Source organism: Scomber japonicus, chromosome 17 (genome assembly GCF_027409825.1).
Source record: "Scomber japonicus isolate fScoJap1 chromosome 17, fScoJap1.pri, whole genome shotgun sequence".
Lineage (NCBI taxonomy): Eukaryota > Metazoa > Chordata > Actinopteri > Scombriformes > Scombridae > Scomber > Scomber japonicus.
Window position 1 is genome coordinate 1,347,912 of NC_070594.1, and position 15,939 is coordinate 1,363,850.

The 15,939-nt window shown below is 48.6% G+C and overlaps 2 protein-coding genes across 2 annotated transcripts in view; one reads left to right on the forward strand and one right to left on the reverse strand.

Moving 5' to 3' along the window:
* Nucleotides 1–4,680, reverse strand: part of zbtb1 (zinc finger and BTB domain containing 1) — a 5,746-nt gene extending 1,066 nt beyond the window's left edge. The window contains exons 1-2 of the mRNA XM_053337309.1: nucleotides 4,599–4,680; nucleotides 1–2,618 (exon numbers count right to left, since the gene is read on the reverse strand). The exon at nucleotides 1–2,618 is cut by the window's left edge and continues 1,066 nt beyond it. Of these exons, the coding sequence (XP_053193284.1) occupies nucleotides 557–2,614 (2,058 nt within the window). The 5' untranslated portion in view covers nucleotides 2,615–2,618; nucleotides 4,599–4,680 and the 3' untranslated portion in view covers nucleotides 1–556. The remainder of the gene's footprint in view (nucleotides 2,619–4,598) is intronic.
* Nucleotides 4,681–8,644: 3,964 nt separating this feature from the next.
* zbtb25 (zinc finger and BTB domain containing 25) lies at nucleotides 8,645–10,412 on the forward strand. The gene is given in 3 exon segments (XM_053337312.1): nucleotides 8,645–8,817; nucleotides 9,283–10,057; nucleotides 10,059–10,412. Coding segments are annotated over 3 exon segments (1,302 nt in total).
* The last annotated feature ends 5,527 nt before the right edge of the window (nucleotides 10,413–15,939 follow it).

The following is a 15,939-nucleotide window of genomic DNA, read 5'->3' on the forward strand; positions in this document are numbered from 1 at the left end:
TCGTCGATGAACAGACGAGTTAATTAACAGACTTTCATTATAAAGAACTCAACAGCTGGTTCTGGATCTGCTCATTGGCTCCTCAGAGTAAACCTTTTGGTTTCTGGATGGCGGCAGTTTAAAGAATCACTTCAGATTCTGAGAAATAAAGATGGGTAACTTAAAGTTTCAAGTAATAATAACATTATAATCTACATTTAGTTGGGAGGCGACGTGATTGTTTCATCGACAGAAGTTTAGTCCAACTTATCTGACAGACGAAGGAAACGTCTCATCAAACCCTGAAAGCTGTGAAACGTTTTCATTTACTTAACGTCATCAAATCAAAACGCTGCTGGAGACTGTCACACAGTTTCCAGCCATGATGACTCGTAACAGAGCAACCAATCATCAGCCCCGCTGCTCGCAGTGTGAACGTTGTTTAGGTTATGCATAAACTTTAAAAGTGCAGATCAAAAAGTCTTTTTGGTGTTCAAGTGCATACATTTGTTCTCACATTTATGGCTTTTTTTTAGTATCAAACTCGTATAAATGCAGAGGACGGTTCGGGTCGTTCCTATAGTCTCTTGGTGTGCTTGGAGTTATAGTGGCTCCTCATGTCTTTGCGGAGGCGGAACTTCTCCCCACAGACGCCGCAGATGTACAGGTGGACGTCCATGTGTTTCTCCAGCTGTTCTCCCCCAGGGAAGATCTGGAAGCACACCTGGCAGATGGTTTCCCCCGCCGACAGGTGGGAGATCATGTGTCGGACGTGGTCGTGTTTGAGAAAGGTTCCCTGATCGCAGACCGGGCAGACGTAGCGTGCCATACCTTTGTGCATGTCGGTGTGGAGCCGCAGCTGGCGCTCCCGCAGGAACTGCTTCCCGCAGGTCTGGCAGGTGAACTGCTTCTCCTTGGTGTGGACGGTGTAGTGCTCCCGCAGGTGGCAGCGCTGGTAGAAACCTTTGCCGCAGATGCTGCAGAAGTGCTTGCGGCGGTGATCGGGTTCGCTGCCTTCCTCCAGCAGCACCGGGCGGAACAGCTCCGGGTCGTGACAGGCCAAAGCGTGCTCCAGCGCCAGGCTCTCGTTCTGGAACAGCAGACCGCAGTGAGGGCAGGCCAGGTCGGCCGGCTCCAGCAGGCCTTCCTCCATCCCCTGAGGCTCCTCTAGCAGCGACACCTCGTCCTCGCCGTGAGAGTCCGACTCGCCGCCGTGGGATTCACCGCAGCGCTCCGCGTGCTCCTGAAGCTGACGGCCTTTGATCAGCACTTGGCCGCACCTCCCACAGGCGCATATATGACCCATGTGATTGGACAGGTAGTGAGCAGACTTGTCCTCCTCCGTTAACAAAGCACCACACAGTTCACAGGGGGAACAGTCGGCGTCTGGCTTCTCGTCTTTGACTTTCCGGAGCTTCGCTGGGATTCCTGAATCATTGCTGTTGGACATGTGACCCTCGAACGGCTCACTGCTGTTCTCTAAACCTGAGACGCCAGGCTCTGGCTCACGGTCCGATCCCGTCTTGTCCCTCTGTAAGTCTTTTCGTGTGGCGTCACTGAATCGTGTGCTACAGTCTCTGCTGGCGTGCTCGCCGACCCGGACCACCTCTATCTCAGGGAACACGCCTTCTTCTGGTTCTGTCTTAATGGAGATGCTCCTGGTGGAACCGGGCTCGCCATCTGTTCCTGCTGCCGTTGACCTGATGCTGAGGTCTGAGTCCGCCTTGGCTTCAGGCCAGTCCTCCTCGCCTTTACAGACGACCCTGTGCTCCTCTGTGCTCTCAGAGGCGGAGCTCTCAGCCTTACTGGAGTCATTGTCCCCTTCCATGTTCCCTCTCTGCGGGTGGTAGGCCTTCCGGTTGGTGCAGGTGAGGATGTGTTCGATCAAAAGCTTCTCGCAGCTGAAGACGAAGCCGCAGTCGTCGCAGGTGTAGGTGCGGCCGAATCGAGGACGGTCTTTGAGTGTCGCACTCTTTCCACCGGATCTCTTTCTTAAATCACACGGCTGATCGGCTACTCCGTCAACAACTGGCGGAGCCACGATCAGAGGGGCGCTCACCACTTCCTCCACCGCCGGCCTGCTGCTGGGGGCAGGAACAGCCGGACGCACAGCGCTGCTGCTGACAGCTTTCGGTACACGCTCTGCTTCAGGAGCGGCGGGCCTCTGCTGCTCGTACATGCGCACTCCAAACATCATTTTCCCACCGGCGGGACCGGTAGAGGAGCTGGACGAGGAGGACGAGGAGGCCGAAGAGGACGGTGTGAGATTGGAGCTTCTGATGTCCCTGAGATCCTCCAGCGAGTCGGGGATGTAGTACATCTGCAGGTACGCCATGGAGGCCTTCAGCTCGTCGAACTCGTAGCTCCCCACGACGATGCGTCCGAGGTACATGAGCTGCAGGATGAGGTCGAAGCACTCGGCGCTGATCTGCATGTTGCTGAGGTCCAGCCGTCCCGCCCCCTGCTGGTCCCGGATGAACATCATCCTGAAGTAGGAGCTGCAGGCGGCGAGGACGGCCTTGTGCGCCCTGAAGTAGATGTCACCGATGGCGATGAGGCAGTCGCACAGGAACCCCCACTCCCGCTGGTTGTTGAGCTGCTGGAGGACATGATCGCTGTGGCTCAGCCTCGCCATCGCCCTGCAGACACCAGACAAGAACAGAGGAGTTAAACGTCTGCTGTGAGGTTTCTCTGTGGTCGAGTTTCACTGCAGGGTTTCATAACGAGACACGCTCTCCGTCCGGCCGTGACTCAACATCAGCCTGACTGCAGACGTTTAGCTGCTTTATCAAACTTTATCACCACAAATAGAAAACATTTACTCCCTCACACACGTCCAGAGTTACTTCTGTTTTTACTGATTTACTGAGAACAGGATCTACGCTGAGGGTTAGAGTTAACAACTAGTTAGTTTACAGACAAGATAATAATCACCAGATTGACCGTCTCTTCTAATTATACATTAAATATCAGATATTAGACACATCTGCACCAGTGTTGGAAACAAAGTACATTTATTACTGTAGTACTGTTAGAGGTACTAGTACTTTACTGTAGTACAGTTAGAGGTACTAATACTTTACTGTAGTACAGTTAGAGGTACTAGTACTTTACTGTAGTACAGTTAGAGGTACTTGTACTTTACTGTAGTACAGTTAGAGGTACTAGTACTATACTGTAGTACAGTTAGAGGTACTACATCTCCACTACATTTATTCACATTTGTGAATCAGAACTTTGTTTTTTCTTCTTTCCCATTAATCATCTCAGCAGCCCTCACATTCATCTGCTGACCCTTTGGAGGGGCCCACCCCTAGGTTGGGAACCACTGGACTAAACTAGCTAACTGTATATAAAGTAGTATAAACTCACTTTTTACTGTAGTACTGCATACTACATCACTATAATACTGCAGTACTTTTACTGTAATACTGCATACTACATCACTATAATACTGCAGTACTTTTACTGTAATACTACATACTACATCACTATAATACTGCAGTACTTTTACTGTAATACTGCATACTACATCACTATAATACTGCAGTACTTTTACTGTAATACTACATACTACATCACTATAATACTGCAGTACTTTTACTGTAATACTGCATACTACATCACTATAATACTGCAGTACTTTTACTGTAATACTGCATACTACATCACTATAATACTGCAGTACTTTTACTGTAATACTGCATACTACATCACTATAATACTGCAGTACTTTTACTGTAATACTGCAGTACTTTTACTGTAATACAGCATACTACATCACTATAATACTGCAGTACTTTTACTATAATACTGCAGTACTTTTACTGTAATACTACAAACTACATCACTCATAATACTGCAGTACTTTTACTGTAATACTGCATACTACATCACTATAATACTGCAGTACTTTTACTGTAATACTACATACTATATCACTATAATACTGCAGTACTTTTACTGTAATACTGCATACTACATCACTCATAATACTGCAGTACTTTTACTGTAATACTGCATACTACATTACTATAATACTGCAGTACTTGTACTTCTACAGTAGTATTAGTACATGTTGTTTTGGTACTTTTACCCCACACACACTCTCTCCCCCCCGCAGGCCCTGCGTGGACTTCCCCGCACTGAGTCCCGCACACACAGGAGGCCTGAGGAGCTAAAATGGAGATTACAGCTAACAAGCTAACAGCTGCTAGCATCACAAGCACCGGAAGCAACAGCGGGCACCCCTCCACAATAAAGCCAGTGACAGCTGAGTGGGGGGGCGGTGAGCAGGAGGGTCAGAGGGAGACTGAGCTGCAGCAGCAGAGTAAACATCATCATCATCATCTTCATCTACAACAACAGCAGGAAGCTTTCTTTCACGTGAAGAGCGTAAAAAAGGTGGTTTTTAAATCTAATGTAGTTTATTTTGAAAGCCGCTGCCGGAAACAGAAGCAGTAGTTGCGGTGAGTTTGACGCTGTCCCGCAAACAGCCCGCCGCCCCCGCACAGCCCGCACTCTGCTCTCACGCAGCTCAGCAGGCCGCGGGGTCTACTGTGCCCGCGCAGCAGACCCGCAGCAAACCCGCAGCACCGGACACGCGCACACCGACTCACCGTGAGAGGAGAACCGGAGGAGAACCGGAGGAGAACCGGAGGAGGAGCTGCTGCTTCTTCTTCTTCTGCTGCTTCTGCTGCTGCTGCTGCGGGAGGAACCGACTTCCGCACAAACTGCCTCTCCGTCAGAGCGGAAGTCACAACACAAAATAAAAGACTTCCGGTGAAATGGTGGTTTTCAGAATAAATAGATACATTTCAGATCCCTGCACATAGAAGCTGTTTATTTCCCTCCAGATGTTTCAGGTACAGATATTACATTAAATTAAATTGAATATTTTATTTTGTAAGAAGTATCGGTGACTTGAGGATCCAAAATAAATGTTGTTTTTGAGAGTTTTGTGTTTAAAGTTAAGTTTAAGTTAAGTTAAGCATAAGTTTTTGCAGCTGATTCACTTCCTGTTTCTGCAGCATGTTGATAGTTAATACATATTTCTGTTGAGTTTGTCTCTTCACTCTGATTTATGATCTCTCTGGAGTGTTTGTTAGTTTTATAATTTAGGAAACAATTTAAATGAAGTTAGTTTCAGATCATGAAGAATAATCCTGTATAATAATACCAACAGGAAACGGTGAAGATTAAAGACATTAAAATACAATAAAGATCCTGTGAAAATAAAACATTCTACATTTCAAAATAAAACATGTGGAATCAGAAACCTTATATATTATATATGATTATATATAATATAGACTATGTTTTTATATATAATAAATACAAGATGTAAAATATTAAAATGTTATATTTGACCATTATGCAAATTTGACGATTATTTTGAAAATCCCAAGCGGGAGTGTCACGTGTTATCTCTTGGTAACTTGAACAGGAAGTCCCACTCTGCTTTATTTTCATGAAACATAAAAACATGTTGAGATATTCGGTGTAAAAACTGAACAGTCAATTCAATCAGCTTTAATGTGCTGCCCCCCCCCCTCCCCTGCCCCCCCCAACCCCAACCCTAACCCTAACCCCCCCCCATCAATAATCAATAATAACACCAAAGTATTTATTATAAGATCATTAAATATTTATTTATTATATCCTATTATTACTTTGCTACTTATATGATATATAACACACACACACACATATACACACAGACACAGTAACACACACACACACACACAGTAACACACACACAGTAACACACACACACACAGTAACACACACACAGTAACACACACACACATATACACACATGCACAGTAACACACACACACACAGTAACACACACACAGTAACACACACACACATATACATATACACACATGCACAGTAACACACACACACACAGTAACACACACATACACACAGTAACACACACACACACACATACACACACACACACACAGTAACACACACATATACACACAGTAACACACACGCACATACACACACACACACACACACACACAGTAACACACACACAGTAACACACACATACTCACACAGTAACACACACACATACACACAGTAACACACGTACACACAATAAAACACACACACACACTAACACACACACACACACACACACATACACACACACACACACACACACACACACACACAGTAACACACACAGTAACACACACACAAACACATAATAAATGTATTTTATGTTTATTTATGTGAAATTAAAAGGTGTCAGTAATCACTTATTGATTATTGATCAGTGATCACGTGCTGGCAGGTAACACAGTCTGCTCACGTGACCAGCTCCTCTGACCCTTTTCTCGCGAGATGTGGCGCGGCTGAGTGCGGGATCATCTGCAGCAACAAATCGGCTCCAGAATCAGAAACAATCTGCGGGATCGTGCGGTAAGTCCGGCGGCCGGCGCGTGCACGTCACACACGCACGCACGCACTCTGTCACACATACGGACGACGAGAGGGGTTGTGCGTGTGCACGCGCCTGTGTGCGTGTAGGTGAATGAGACAGAGGATGGAGGAGGCTGCGGGCGCGACACGACGTGCACGCGCAGGTTTGTGGTGATGTTGTTCGGTCGCGCGGATGTCCGGTTTCCGGTTTGATTGGATCACAGATGATCATCTAAACACCCCCCCCCCCGTGTGCGTGCGTGCGTGCGTGTGTCTGTGCGTGCATGTGTGTCTCTGTGCGTGCGTGCGTGCGTGTGTATGTGTGTGTGTGTGTGTGTGTGCAGGTGACCTTCACAGAGGTCAGAGGTCAGCTGCTGGGGTCACGTGGGCAGGTAGTGACGTCATCATCAGCTGTTATTGATCATCAGCTGATCATTGATCTGATCAGTGAGTTAAATCTGCAACTCTTCCAATAATCAATAATCAGCAGCTGATCAAATAATCAATAGCTTCATGAAGTCAGACTCATTATGGGATTCAGGGTCACTGGTTACCATGGAAACAACCACCGAGTTCACCTGGAGACCCGATCAATCGATTCAGAATCAATGATCCGATCAGACTGATTGGTTCTGAGGCTGCAGGTGAGACACGCAGCGATGAAGATGATGATGAAGATTAATGTTGGTGTCTAAACTGTTATTCTCTCTTCGTGTGTGTGTGTGTTACAGTGTGTGTGTGTGTGTGTGTTACAGAGTGTGTGTGTGTGTGTTACAGCGTGTGTGTGTGTGTGTGTGTGTGTTACAGCGTGTGTGTGTGTGTTACAGAGTGTGTGTTACAGCGTGTGTGTGTGTGTTACAGAGTGTTACAGCGTGTGTGTGTGTGTGTGTTACAGCGTGTGTGTGTGTGTGTGTGTTACAGCGTGTGTGTGTGTGTGTTACAGAGTGTGTGTTACAGTGTGTGTGTGTGTTACAGTGTGTGTGTGTGTGTTACAGCGTGTGTGTGTGTTACAGCGTGTGTGTTACAGCGTGTGTGTTACAGCGTGTGTGTGTGTTACAGTGTGTGTGTGTTACAGAGTGTGTGTTACAGCGTGTGTGTGTGTGTGTGTGTTACAGAGTGTGTGTGTGTTACAGCGTGTGTGTGTGTGTTACAGAGTGTGTGTGCGTGTGTGTTACAGCGTGTGTGTGTGTGTGTGTTACAGCGTGTGTGTGTGTGTGTGTGTGTTACAGCGTGTGTGTGTGTGTGTTACAGAGTGTGTGTTACAGCGTGTGTGTGTGTGTTACAGAGTGTTACAGCGTGTGTGTGTGTTTGTGTTACAGAGTGTGTGTTACAGCGTGTGTGTGTGTGTGTTACAGCGTGTGTGTTACAGCGTGTGTGTGTGTGTTACAGCGTGTGTGTGTGTGTTACAGCGTGTGTGTTACAGAGTGTGTTACAGCGTGTGTGTGTGTGTTACAGCGTGTGTGTGTGTGTGTGTGTTACAGCGTGTGTGTTACAGCGTGTGTGTGTGTGTGTGTTACAGCGTGTGTGTTACAGCGTGTGTGTGTGTGTGTGTGTTACAGAGTGTGTTACAGTGTGTGTGTGTGTGTGTGTTACAGCGTGTGTGTTACAGTGTGTGTGTGTGTGTGTGTGTTACAGAGTGTGTGTTACAGCGTGTGTGTGTGTGTGTGTGTGTTACAGAGTGTGTTACAGCGCGTGTGTGTGTGTGTGTTACATAGTGTGTGTTACAGCGTGTGTGTGTGTGTGTGTGTTACAGAGTGTGTGTTACAGAGTGTGTGTTACAGCGTGTGTGTGTGTGTGTGTTACATAGTGTGTGTTACAGCGTGTGTGTGTGTGTGTGTTACATAGTGTGTGTTACAGAGTGTGTGTTACAGCGTGTGTGTGTGTGTGTGTGTTACATAGTGTGTGTTACATAGTGTGTGTTACAGAGTGTGTGTTACAGCGTGTGTGTGTGTGTGTGTGTTACATAGTGTGTGTTACAGCGTGTGTGTTACAGTGTGTGTTACAGCGTGTGTGTTACAGTGTGTGTTACAGTGTGTGTGTGTGTGTGTGTTACAGAGTGTGTGTGTTACAGTGTGTGTTACAGCGGATGTGTGTGTGTTTCAGTGTGTGTTACAGCGTGTGTGTTACAGTGTGTGTGTGTGTGTGTGTGTTACAGTGTGTGTGTGTGTGTGTGTGTTACAGTGTGTGTTACAGCGTGTGTGTGTGTGTGTGTGTTACAGAGTGTGTCATGGAGGTGTCGGCTCACAGCCTCTTCCTGCTGCAGCAGCTCAACGTCCAGCGAGAGTTCGGCTTCCTGTGCGACTGCACCGTCGCCATCGGCAACGTCTACTTCAAGGCCCACCGAGCCGTCCTGGCCGCTTTCTCCAACTACTTCAAGATGATCTTCATCCACCAGTCCAGGTCAGGGTGGACAAAATAACGTGGACAGCCACAGGGGGTTGACCCTGCAACCACCTTAGCAACCACCTTAGCAACCACCTTAGCAACCACCTTAGCAATGCCTTAGCAACCACCTTAGCAATGCCTTAGCAACCACCTTAGCAACCGCCTTAGCAATGCCTTAGCAACCACCTTAGCAACGCCTTAGCAACCACCTTAGCAACCAAACAGCATTTGTAGATATGTTTACCTTGTGTTTTGGATGTTTGTTATCAACATAACTCTCTCCCTCTCTCCCTCTCTGTCTCTCTCTCTCTCTCTCTCCCCCCCTCTCCCCCTCTCTCTCTCTCTCTCTCTCTCTCTCTCTCTCTCTCTCTCTCTCCCCCCCCCCTCTCTCTCCCCCCCCCCCCCCCTCTCTCTCTCTCTCTCTCTCTCTCTCCCCCTCTCTCCCCCCCCCCTCCCCCTCTCTCCCCCCCCCCCTCTCAGTGAGTGTATAAAGATTCAGCCCACTGACATCCAGCCGGACGTCTTCAGCTATCTGCTCCACATCATGTACACCGGTTTGTGTCCGAAGCAGCCGGTGGATCAGACTCGTCTTCAGGAGGGAATAAAGTTCCTTCACGCGTACCAGCTGTGCCGAAAACCAGGCGAGGGCGCCGCCGACGCCGCCACCGACGTGGTCCGCATGTCCAACCTGTACGGCATCCAGATCTCCTCCCAGCTGGCCAACAAGGACGCTGCCGCCGCCAAAACCAGCGCAGCGTCGCTGGAGGACGGGCGCAGGGGGGGCCGCTCGCTGGCCGTGGGGCTGGACCCGTCTGCCTCGCTACGCAACGTCTGCTCCGTGGCGTCCGGAGACGACTCGGACATCTCGAATCGCATCAAGCAGGAGCACGTGGAGGACGAGGAGGACGGGGAGGAGGGGGGGGGCGAGGGGGCGGGGGGGTCGCCGTCGCAGGACAGCAGCCCCAGTCTGCTGTTTAAGGAGCGAGCGCCGGTCCTGCTGTGTCCTCGCTGCGGCGAACGCTGCTCCTCCCCCGAGGGTCTACGGGAGCACCTGTTCAGCCACGCCCTCGACCCCGCCCGCCTCATGGGGGGGGGGCTGGATGGCGGCGGGGAGGAGGGGGGGCCGGCGGGGGGGCAGGAGCAGCTGGACGCAGGCTGTCTGGAGGAGGCGCTGCGGCAGAGCCAGGCGCTCGCCAACCAGCTGGCCGCAGAGCTGCGGAGGAGCCGGGGGGGCGGGGGTGGCGGAGGGGGTGGAGGGGGGGGGGAGCAGCCCCGCCCCCCCCACCCTGACCTCACGGAAACGTAAGATCGCTTGCGCCGTCTGCAGCCTGCGCTTCTCCCACAAGAGCCAGCTGCAGGAGCACATGTACACTCACACCGGCAAACCGTCCCGCTACCACCGCTACAACCGGCTCTGCAGTCAGCTGTTCCAAGGCTCCGCCCACTGCTGCGACGTTGCCGCGGAGACCGGTGGAGGGGGCGGGGCCTCGGCGGGCGGCGCCGCACTGCCGGATGACGCCAACAGAGACACGCAGGACAACGGCAGCTCCTGCTACTCACTGGACTCTGAGATCTCACAGGAGAGCGTAGACGGCGTCACGGTGGAGTGACATCATCAGTCTGTGTGTGTGTGTGTGTGTGTGTGTGTGTGTGTCACGTCAGCTGGTCATCAAACTGTCAGTTAACTATCCTGAGCTTCCACACACTCACACACACCTGAACGAGAGGATTCAGTGGAATATTCCTTTAACATGAAGCTGCCGTCAGTGTGATGTAGAATCAGACCTGCTGATGAAGATGAGGATGATGAAGATGAGGAGGAGGAGCGTGAGGAGGAAGCAGCGGTGCCTTGGTGTGATCATGTGACGATCATGTGGTTTGATTGTGTCGTTCGGCTTCGTTCAGACAATCTGTGTGTCGATCAGCTGATCTGTCTCTGCCGGTCCTTTAAAGGGTCGCACCGCTACAATCATTTATTCAGATCATCAGATGTTTTTTTGCCTTTATGAGAAAGATGAGCCTCGTTACATCCAGGAAGTAGTCTCACCTTCACTTCCTCATGTCGTTATGTTTCTCATCAATCTTCACACAATATCCCACAAAGAGAAAAAGGGTTTTTAGACATTCATACTGTAATATCTCATGTTCATCAGTGTTCTCTCTAACATGAAGGCCTGATTGGAGCTCTGTCAGACTGACCATCAGGTTCTTGGTCTCCTCTCTGACCGAGGCTCTTCTCCTCTGAGGGATCAGCTCTAGAAGAGTCCTGCTGCTTCCAAACTTCTCCCATGTACCAATGATGGAGACTGCTGTGCTCTTCTTCTGTTCCTCCATAGCATCTAGTCTCTGATGTCTACGATGATTAAATAATGACTTCATGGTTTCTGCTCTGACTGTCAGCAGTGAGACCTTACAGACAGCTGAGCCTTTACTCATCCGTCCATCTTCTTCCTCTTATCCTGGTCGGGTCTCGGGGGCAGCAGCCTAAGCAGTGAAGCCCAGACTTCCCTCTCCCCAGCCACTTCGTCCAGCTCTTCCCGGGGGATCCCGGGGGGCGTTCCCAGGCCAGCCGAGAGACATAGTCTCTCCAGTGTGTCCCGGGTCTCCTACCGGTGGGACGGGCCCTGAACACCTCACCAGGGAGGCGTCCGGGAGGCATCCTGACTAGATGCCCGAGCCTCCTCATCTGGCTCCTCTCAACGTGGAGGAGCAGCAGGTCTACTCCGAGCTCCTCGGATAACTGAGCTTCTCACCCTATCTCTAAGGGAGAGCCCAGCCAGCCTACGGAGGAAGCTCATTTCGGCCGCTTGTACCCGCCATCTTGTTCTTTGGGTCACGACCCAAAGCTCATGACCAGAGGTGAGGGTAGGAACCCAAAGCTCATGACCAGAGGTGAGGGTAGGAACCCAAAGCTCATGACCAGAGGTGAGGGTAGGAACCCAAAGCTCATGACCAGAGGTGAGGGTAGGAACCCAAAGCTCATGACCAGAGGTGAGGGTAGGAACCAAGACCGACTGGTAAATCCAGAGCTTTGCCTTTCGGCTCAGCTCTCTCTTCACCACGACGGATCTGTGCAGAGTCCGCATTACTGCAGATGCCGCACCGATCCGCCTGTCGGTCTCACGCTCCATCCTTCCCTCACTCGTGAACAAGACCCCGAGGTACTTGAACTCCTCCACTTGGGGCAGGATCTCATCCCCGACCCGGAGAGTGCACTCCACCCTTTTCCAGTTGAGGACCATGGCCTCGGATTTGGAGGTGCTGATTCTCATTCTCATGATTCTCACCTCCTGAATCCGAGGTTCGACTATCCGACGGACCCTCCTCTCCAGCACCCCCGAATAGACCTTACCAGGAAGGCTGAGGAGTGTGATCCCCCTGTAGTTGGAACACACCCTCCGGTCCCCCTTCTTAAAAAGAGGGACCACCACCCCAGTCTGCCAATCCAGAGGCACTGCCCCCGATGTCCACGCGATGCTGCAGAGTCGTGTCAACCATGACAGCCCCACAACATCCAGGGCCTTGAGGAACTCGGGGCGGATCTCATCCACCCCCGGGGCCCTGCCACCGAGGAGCTTTTTATCCACCTCGGCGACCTCAGCCCCAGAAATAGGAGAGCCCACACCCGAGTCCCCCGGCCCTGCTTCCTTACCGGAAGGCGTGTTGGTGGGATTGAGGAGGTCTTCGAAGTATTCCTTCCACCGATCCACAACGTCCCGAGTCGAGGTCAGCAGCGCACCGTCCCCACCGTACACAGTGTTGACGATGCACTGGACTCTGATAGAAACATCTCAAGGATCAAACAGGAAGCAGCTGAGCTCAGTTTGACTTTCACAGTAAAGGAACGTCAGATGGTTCAGTTCTTTCTGTCATTCTGGGATGTTGTGTGAAGATTGAGGAGAACAAAAAGGAGTTTAATCTCTTTGTGAATGAAGCTGAAACACAACGTGGAGGAAGTGACGCTCTGGTTATTTATTCTTCTTTATTTCTCTCATTTCTTTTTTTCATGTTCGGGTTTTAAAAATGAAACCTGGAGGAGAAACAAACGCGGTCTGATCCTTTAAATTTAGCTCCCAGCTGGTTTCTCTCTGTGGTCACGTGACCCGCGTTCATCGATAATGTTTATTGCTTATTGGTGATGAATGTCGTCTCTTTTCTGTGTTTCACTGTAAAAAAACCAAACAGGAAGTTTAGTGTTGAGATGTTTTTTAGACGTCTGTTTTTTCATCGATGGAACGTAAAGTTTTGTAAATAAACGTCTTTTTCCACCAATCACACACCGAGCTGCTGCTGCTTGAGTCCAGACAGGAAGGAGATTAAATATATTAACTTACATTTACAAGAAATAATAAGAATACACTAATAGTAATAATAATAATGAATAGAAACATGCTGACATCATCACAAGTTGTCAAAACCCCAAAACTTTATTCTACACTCAATAAAATGTGTTTAATATTTTCATAAAAGTTTCTCTTTGATTTTAAAACTGTAAAAGTTTAGTCACTAAAACAACAAACTGTCAAACTTATTGATTTATATATTAACTAATTACTGCGTTCAATATTTAAAATGTTTTTAAGGAACATTTCACATATAAGAGGTGAAATGTATAATTTATCATTTATAATTAAAACTTAATTTCTGTTGCACAGTTCATAGAGAAATAATAATTGATGATATTTATAATTAAATAAAGATAAAACCAGTAAAACAAGATAATAATAATAATAATAATAATGGTAATGATAATAATGTTTATAATCTTTATGACTAAATGAAGCGTTACAAACCTTTAAGGAGACTCGCTGTTATTATATTTATTATAACGCAGTTGCGCGGTTTGTCCAGCAGATGGCAGCAGAGAGCCGCGCAGCGAGCTGAACAGATGCATTCTGGGAAACCGAGTCCTCACTCTGAGGACAGAAAACATCAAATATTAGAGGATTAAAATCTGGTTTATTCTGATTATTAATGCAGCTTTAGTTTTACTTTTACAATAAAAAGATGAAATATGAGAATAAAACTGAAATCTAACAATAAAATAATGATTCAACAGTTTTATTAATTTATCACTTTTTAATCTGCAGTTTCATTAAATATTCAGATTAATTTCAGCCAGTTCTGATCCTTCATTAATTTAACATCCCATAATATGTGAATAATATTAGTTTATGTTAAGAATAAAGATGCAGTATTAAAATCTCTCTCATTAAACTGCAGCTTTATTATTTATTATTATTATTATTATTATTAAAATACTCTGAATTTCCTCCATAAAGTGTCGAAGAAAACAATATTTCATTCTTTCAGTATTTTGACTTTTGAATCTCAGATGTTTATATAATTATAATATCTTAAAATAAAATAAAGACAAAAATTTTGTGACCTGATGGTGCGATGGAGGTCAAAGGTCAAAGGTCATAAATAATAATATAATAATGATCAGCTGACGTCACTGATGCTGTTTTCTGTCAAACATCATAAAGTCACGTTAAAATGTAATAAATAAATAAAGTTATAATAATAAATAATAATCTGAGGTTTTTATTAAAGGTGCAACTTTCCTGCTCTCACCTGTCGGACGATCTGATTGGTTGATTGGCTGAGCCGTTGCTTAGCGACAGGTCAATGTATTTTTAACCTCCATCGCTATAGAAACAAAAGCTGCCGAGGTTTCTTCTTCACGCCTTTAAAAATAGACGCTGACACACGAGAGTCTGCTGCTCCTAACCCCTCCAGGGGTTCCCAACCTAGGGGTGGGGGGGGGGGCTCCAGGGGTTCCCAACCTAGGGGGGGGGGGCCTCCAGTGGTTCCCAACCTAGGGGGGGGGGGGCCTCTAGTGGTTCCCAACCTAGGGGTGGGGGCCCTCCAGGGGTTCCCAACCTAGGGGTGGGGCCCTCCAGGGGTTCCCAACCTAGGGGTGGGGGCCCTCCACCTCCAGGGGTTCCCAACCTAGGGGTGGGGGCCCCTCCAGGGGTTCCCAACCTAGGGGTGGGGGCCCTCCACCTCCAGGGGTTCCCAACCTAGGGGTGGGGGCCCTCCACCTCCAGGGGTTCCCAACCTAGGGGTGGGGGGGGGGGGGCCTCCAGTGGTCCCCAACCTAAGGGTGGGGCCCTCCAGGGGTTCCCAACCTAGGGGTGGGGGCCCTCCACCTCCAGGGGTTCCCAACCTAGGGGTGGGGGCCCCTCCAGGGGTTCCCAACCTAGGGGTGGGGGCCCTCCACCTCCAGGGGTTCCCAACCTAGGGGTGGGGGCCCTCCACCTCCAGGGGTTCCCAACCTAGGGGTGGGGGCCCTCCAAAGGGTCGGCAGGTAAATGTGAGGGCAGCAGGGTTGTAGTAGTGAAGCATTTCGTCATCATTGTGGAGCCACTGGCTTTTGATGCTACTTTCTAGGACGGGTTGTTTTCAGGCAGCTGCTCCGGTCCCAGTTTCTATTTGGAGTTTCAGAATTGGCTAAACAATTATATCAGATACAGTCGGCATGTGTAAGCCTACTCCGCTGCATTTTACTGCTCTTTGAATACTATCCCAGAGTCCAGTCACAGCTCAGATCACGTGTCGTTTCCTTTACTACGCTAGCTTTAAAGGGAACACAGTACTGAGAGAAAGAGGACAACTTGAAGATGGAGAGCGCACAATGAAAGAGGAAGAACTGACCCACGGCCCTCGCAGCCCTGTCAACAACAAACAGGACCTCGAGCTAAGTTTAGAGAATCTTATCTTTATTATCTAAATTGAACACATACACACACACACACATACACACACACACACACATACACACAGAAAGTCATCATATGAAATCAGATCAACCTCCCCGCCCTCCATCTCTGTGAAAGCGCCAATCAGTGCGGTTGCTATGGAAACAGGGCGGCACGGTGGCGGCGGAGGGGAGCAGCAGCTCAGAAACAGAAACAGATCTGATCCTCAAACAGGAAGAAAGAAGCAAGCAGGTGAGTTCCTACTTTGATTTTCACTCACTCAGCGATGACATCAGAGAGCCGGTCGATGACATCACAAAAATCAAAACTAACAGCTGAAAACAAATCTCCATAATATTAATATAAAAGATTAAATTAGAGCTTCACCTCTGAATCCTGAAGGATGATTTACTTTATTTCTATATGCAGTAAC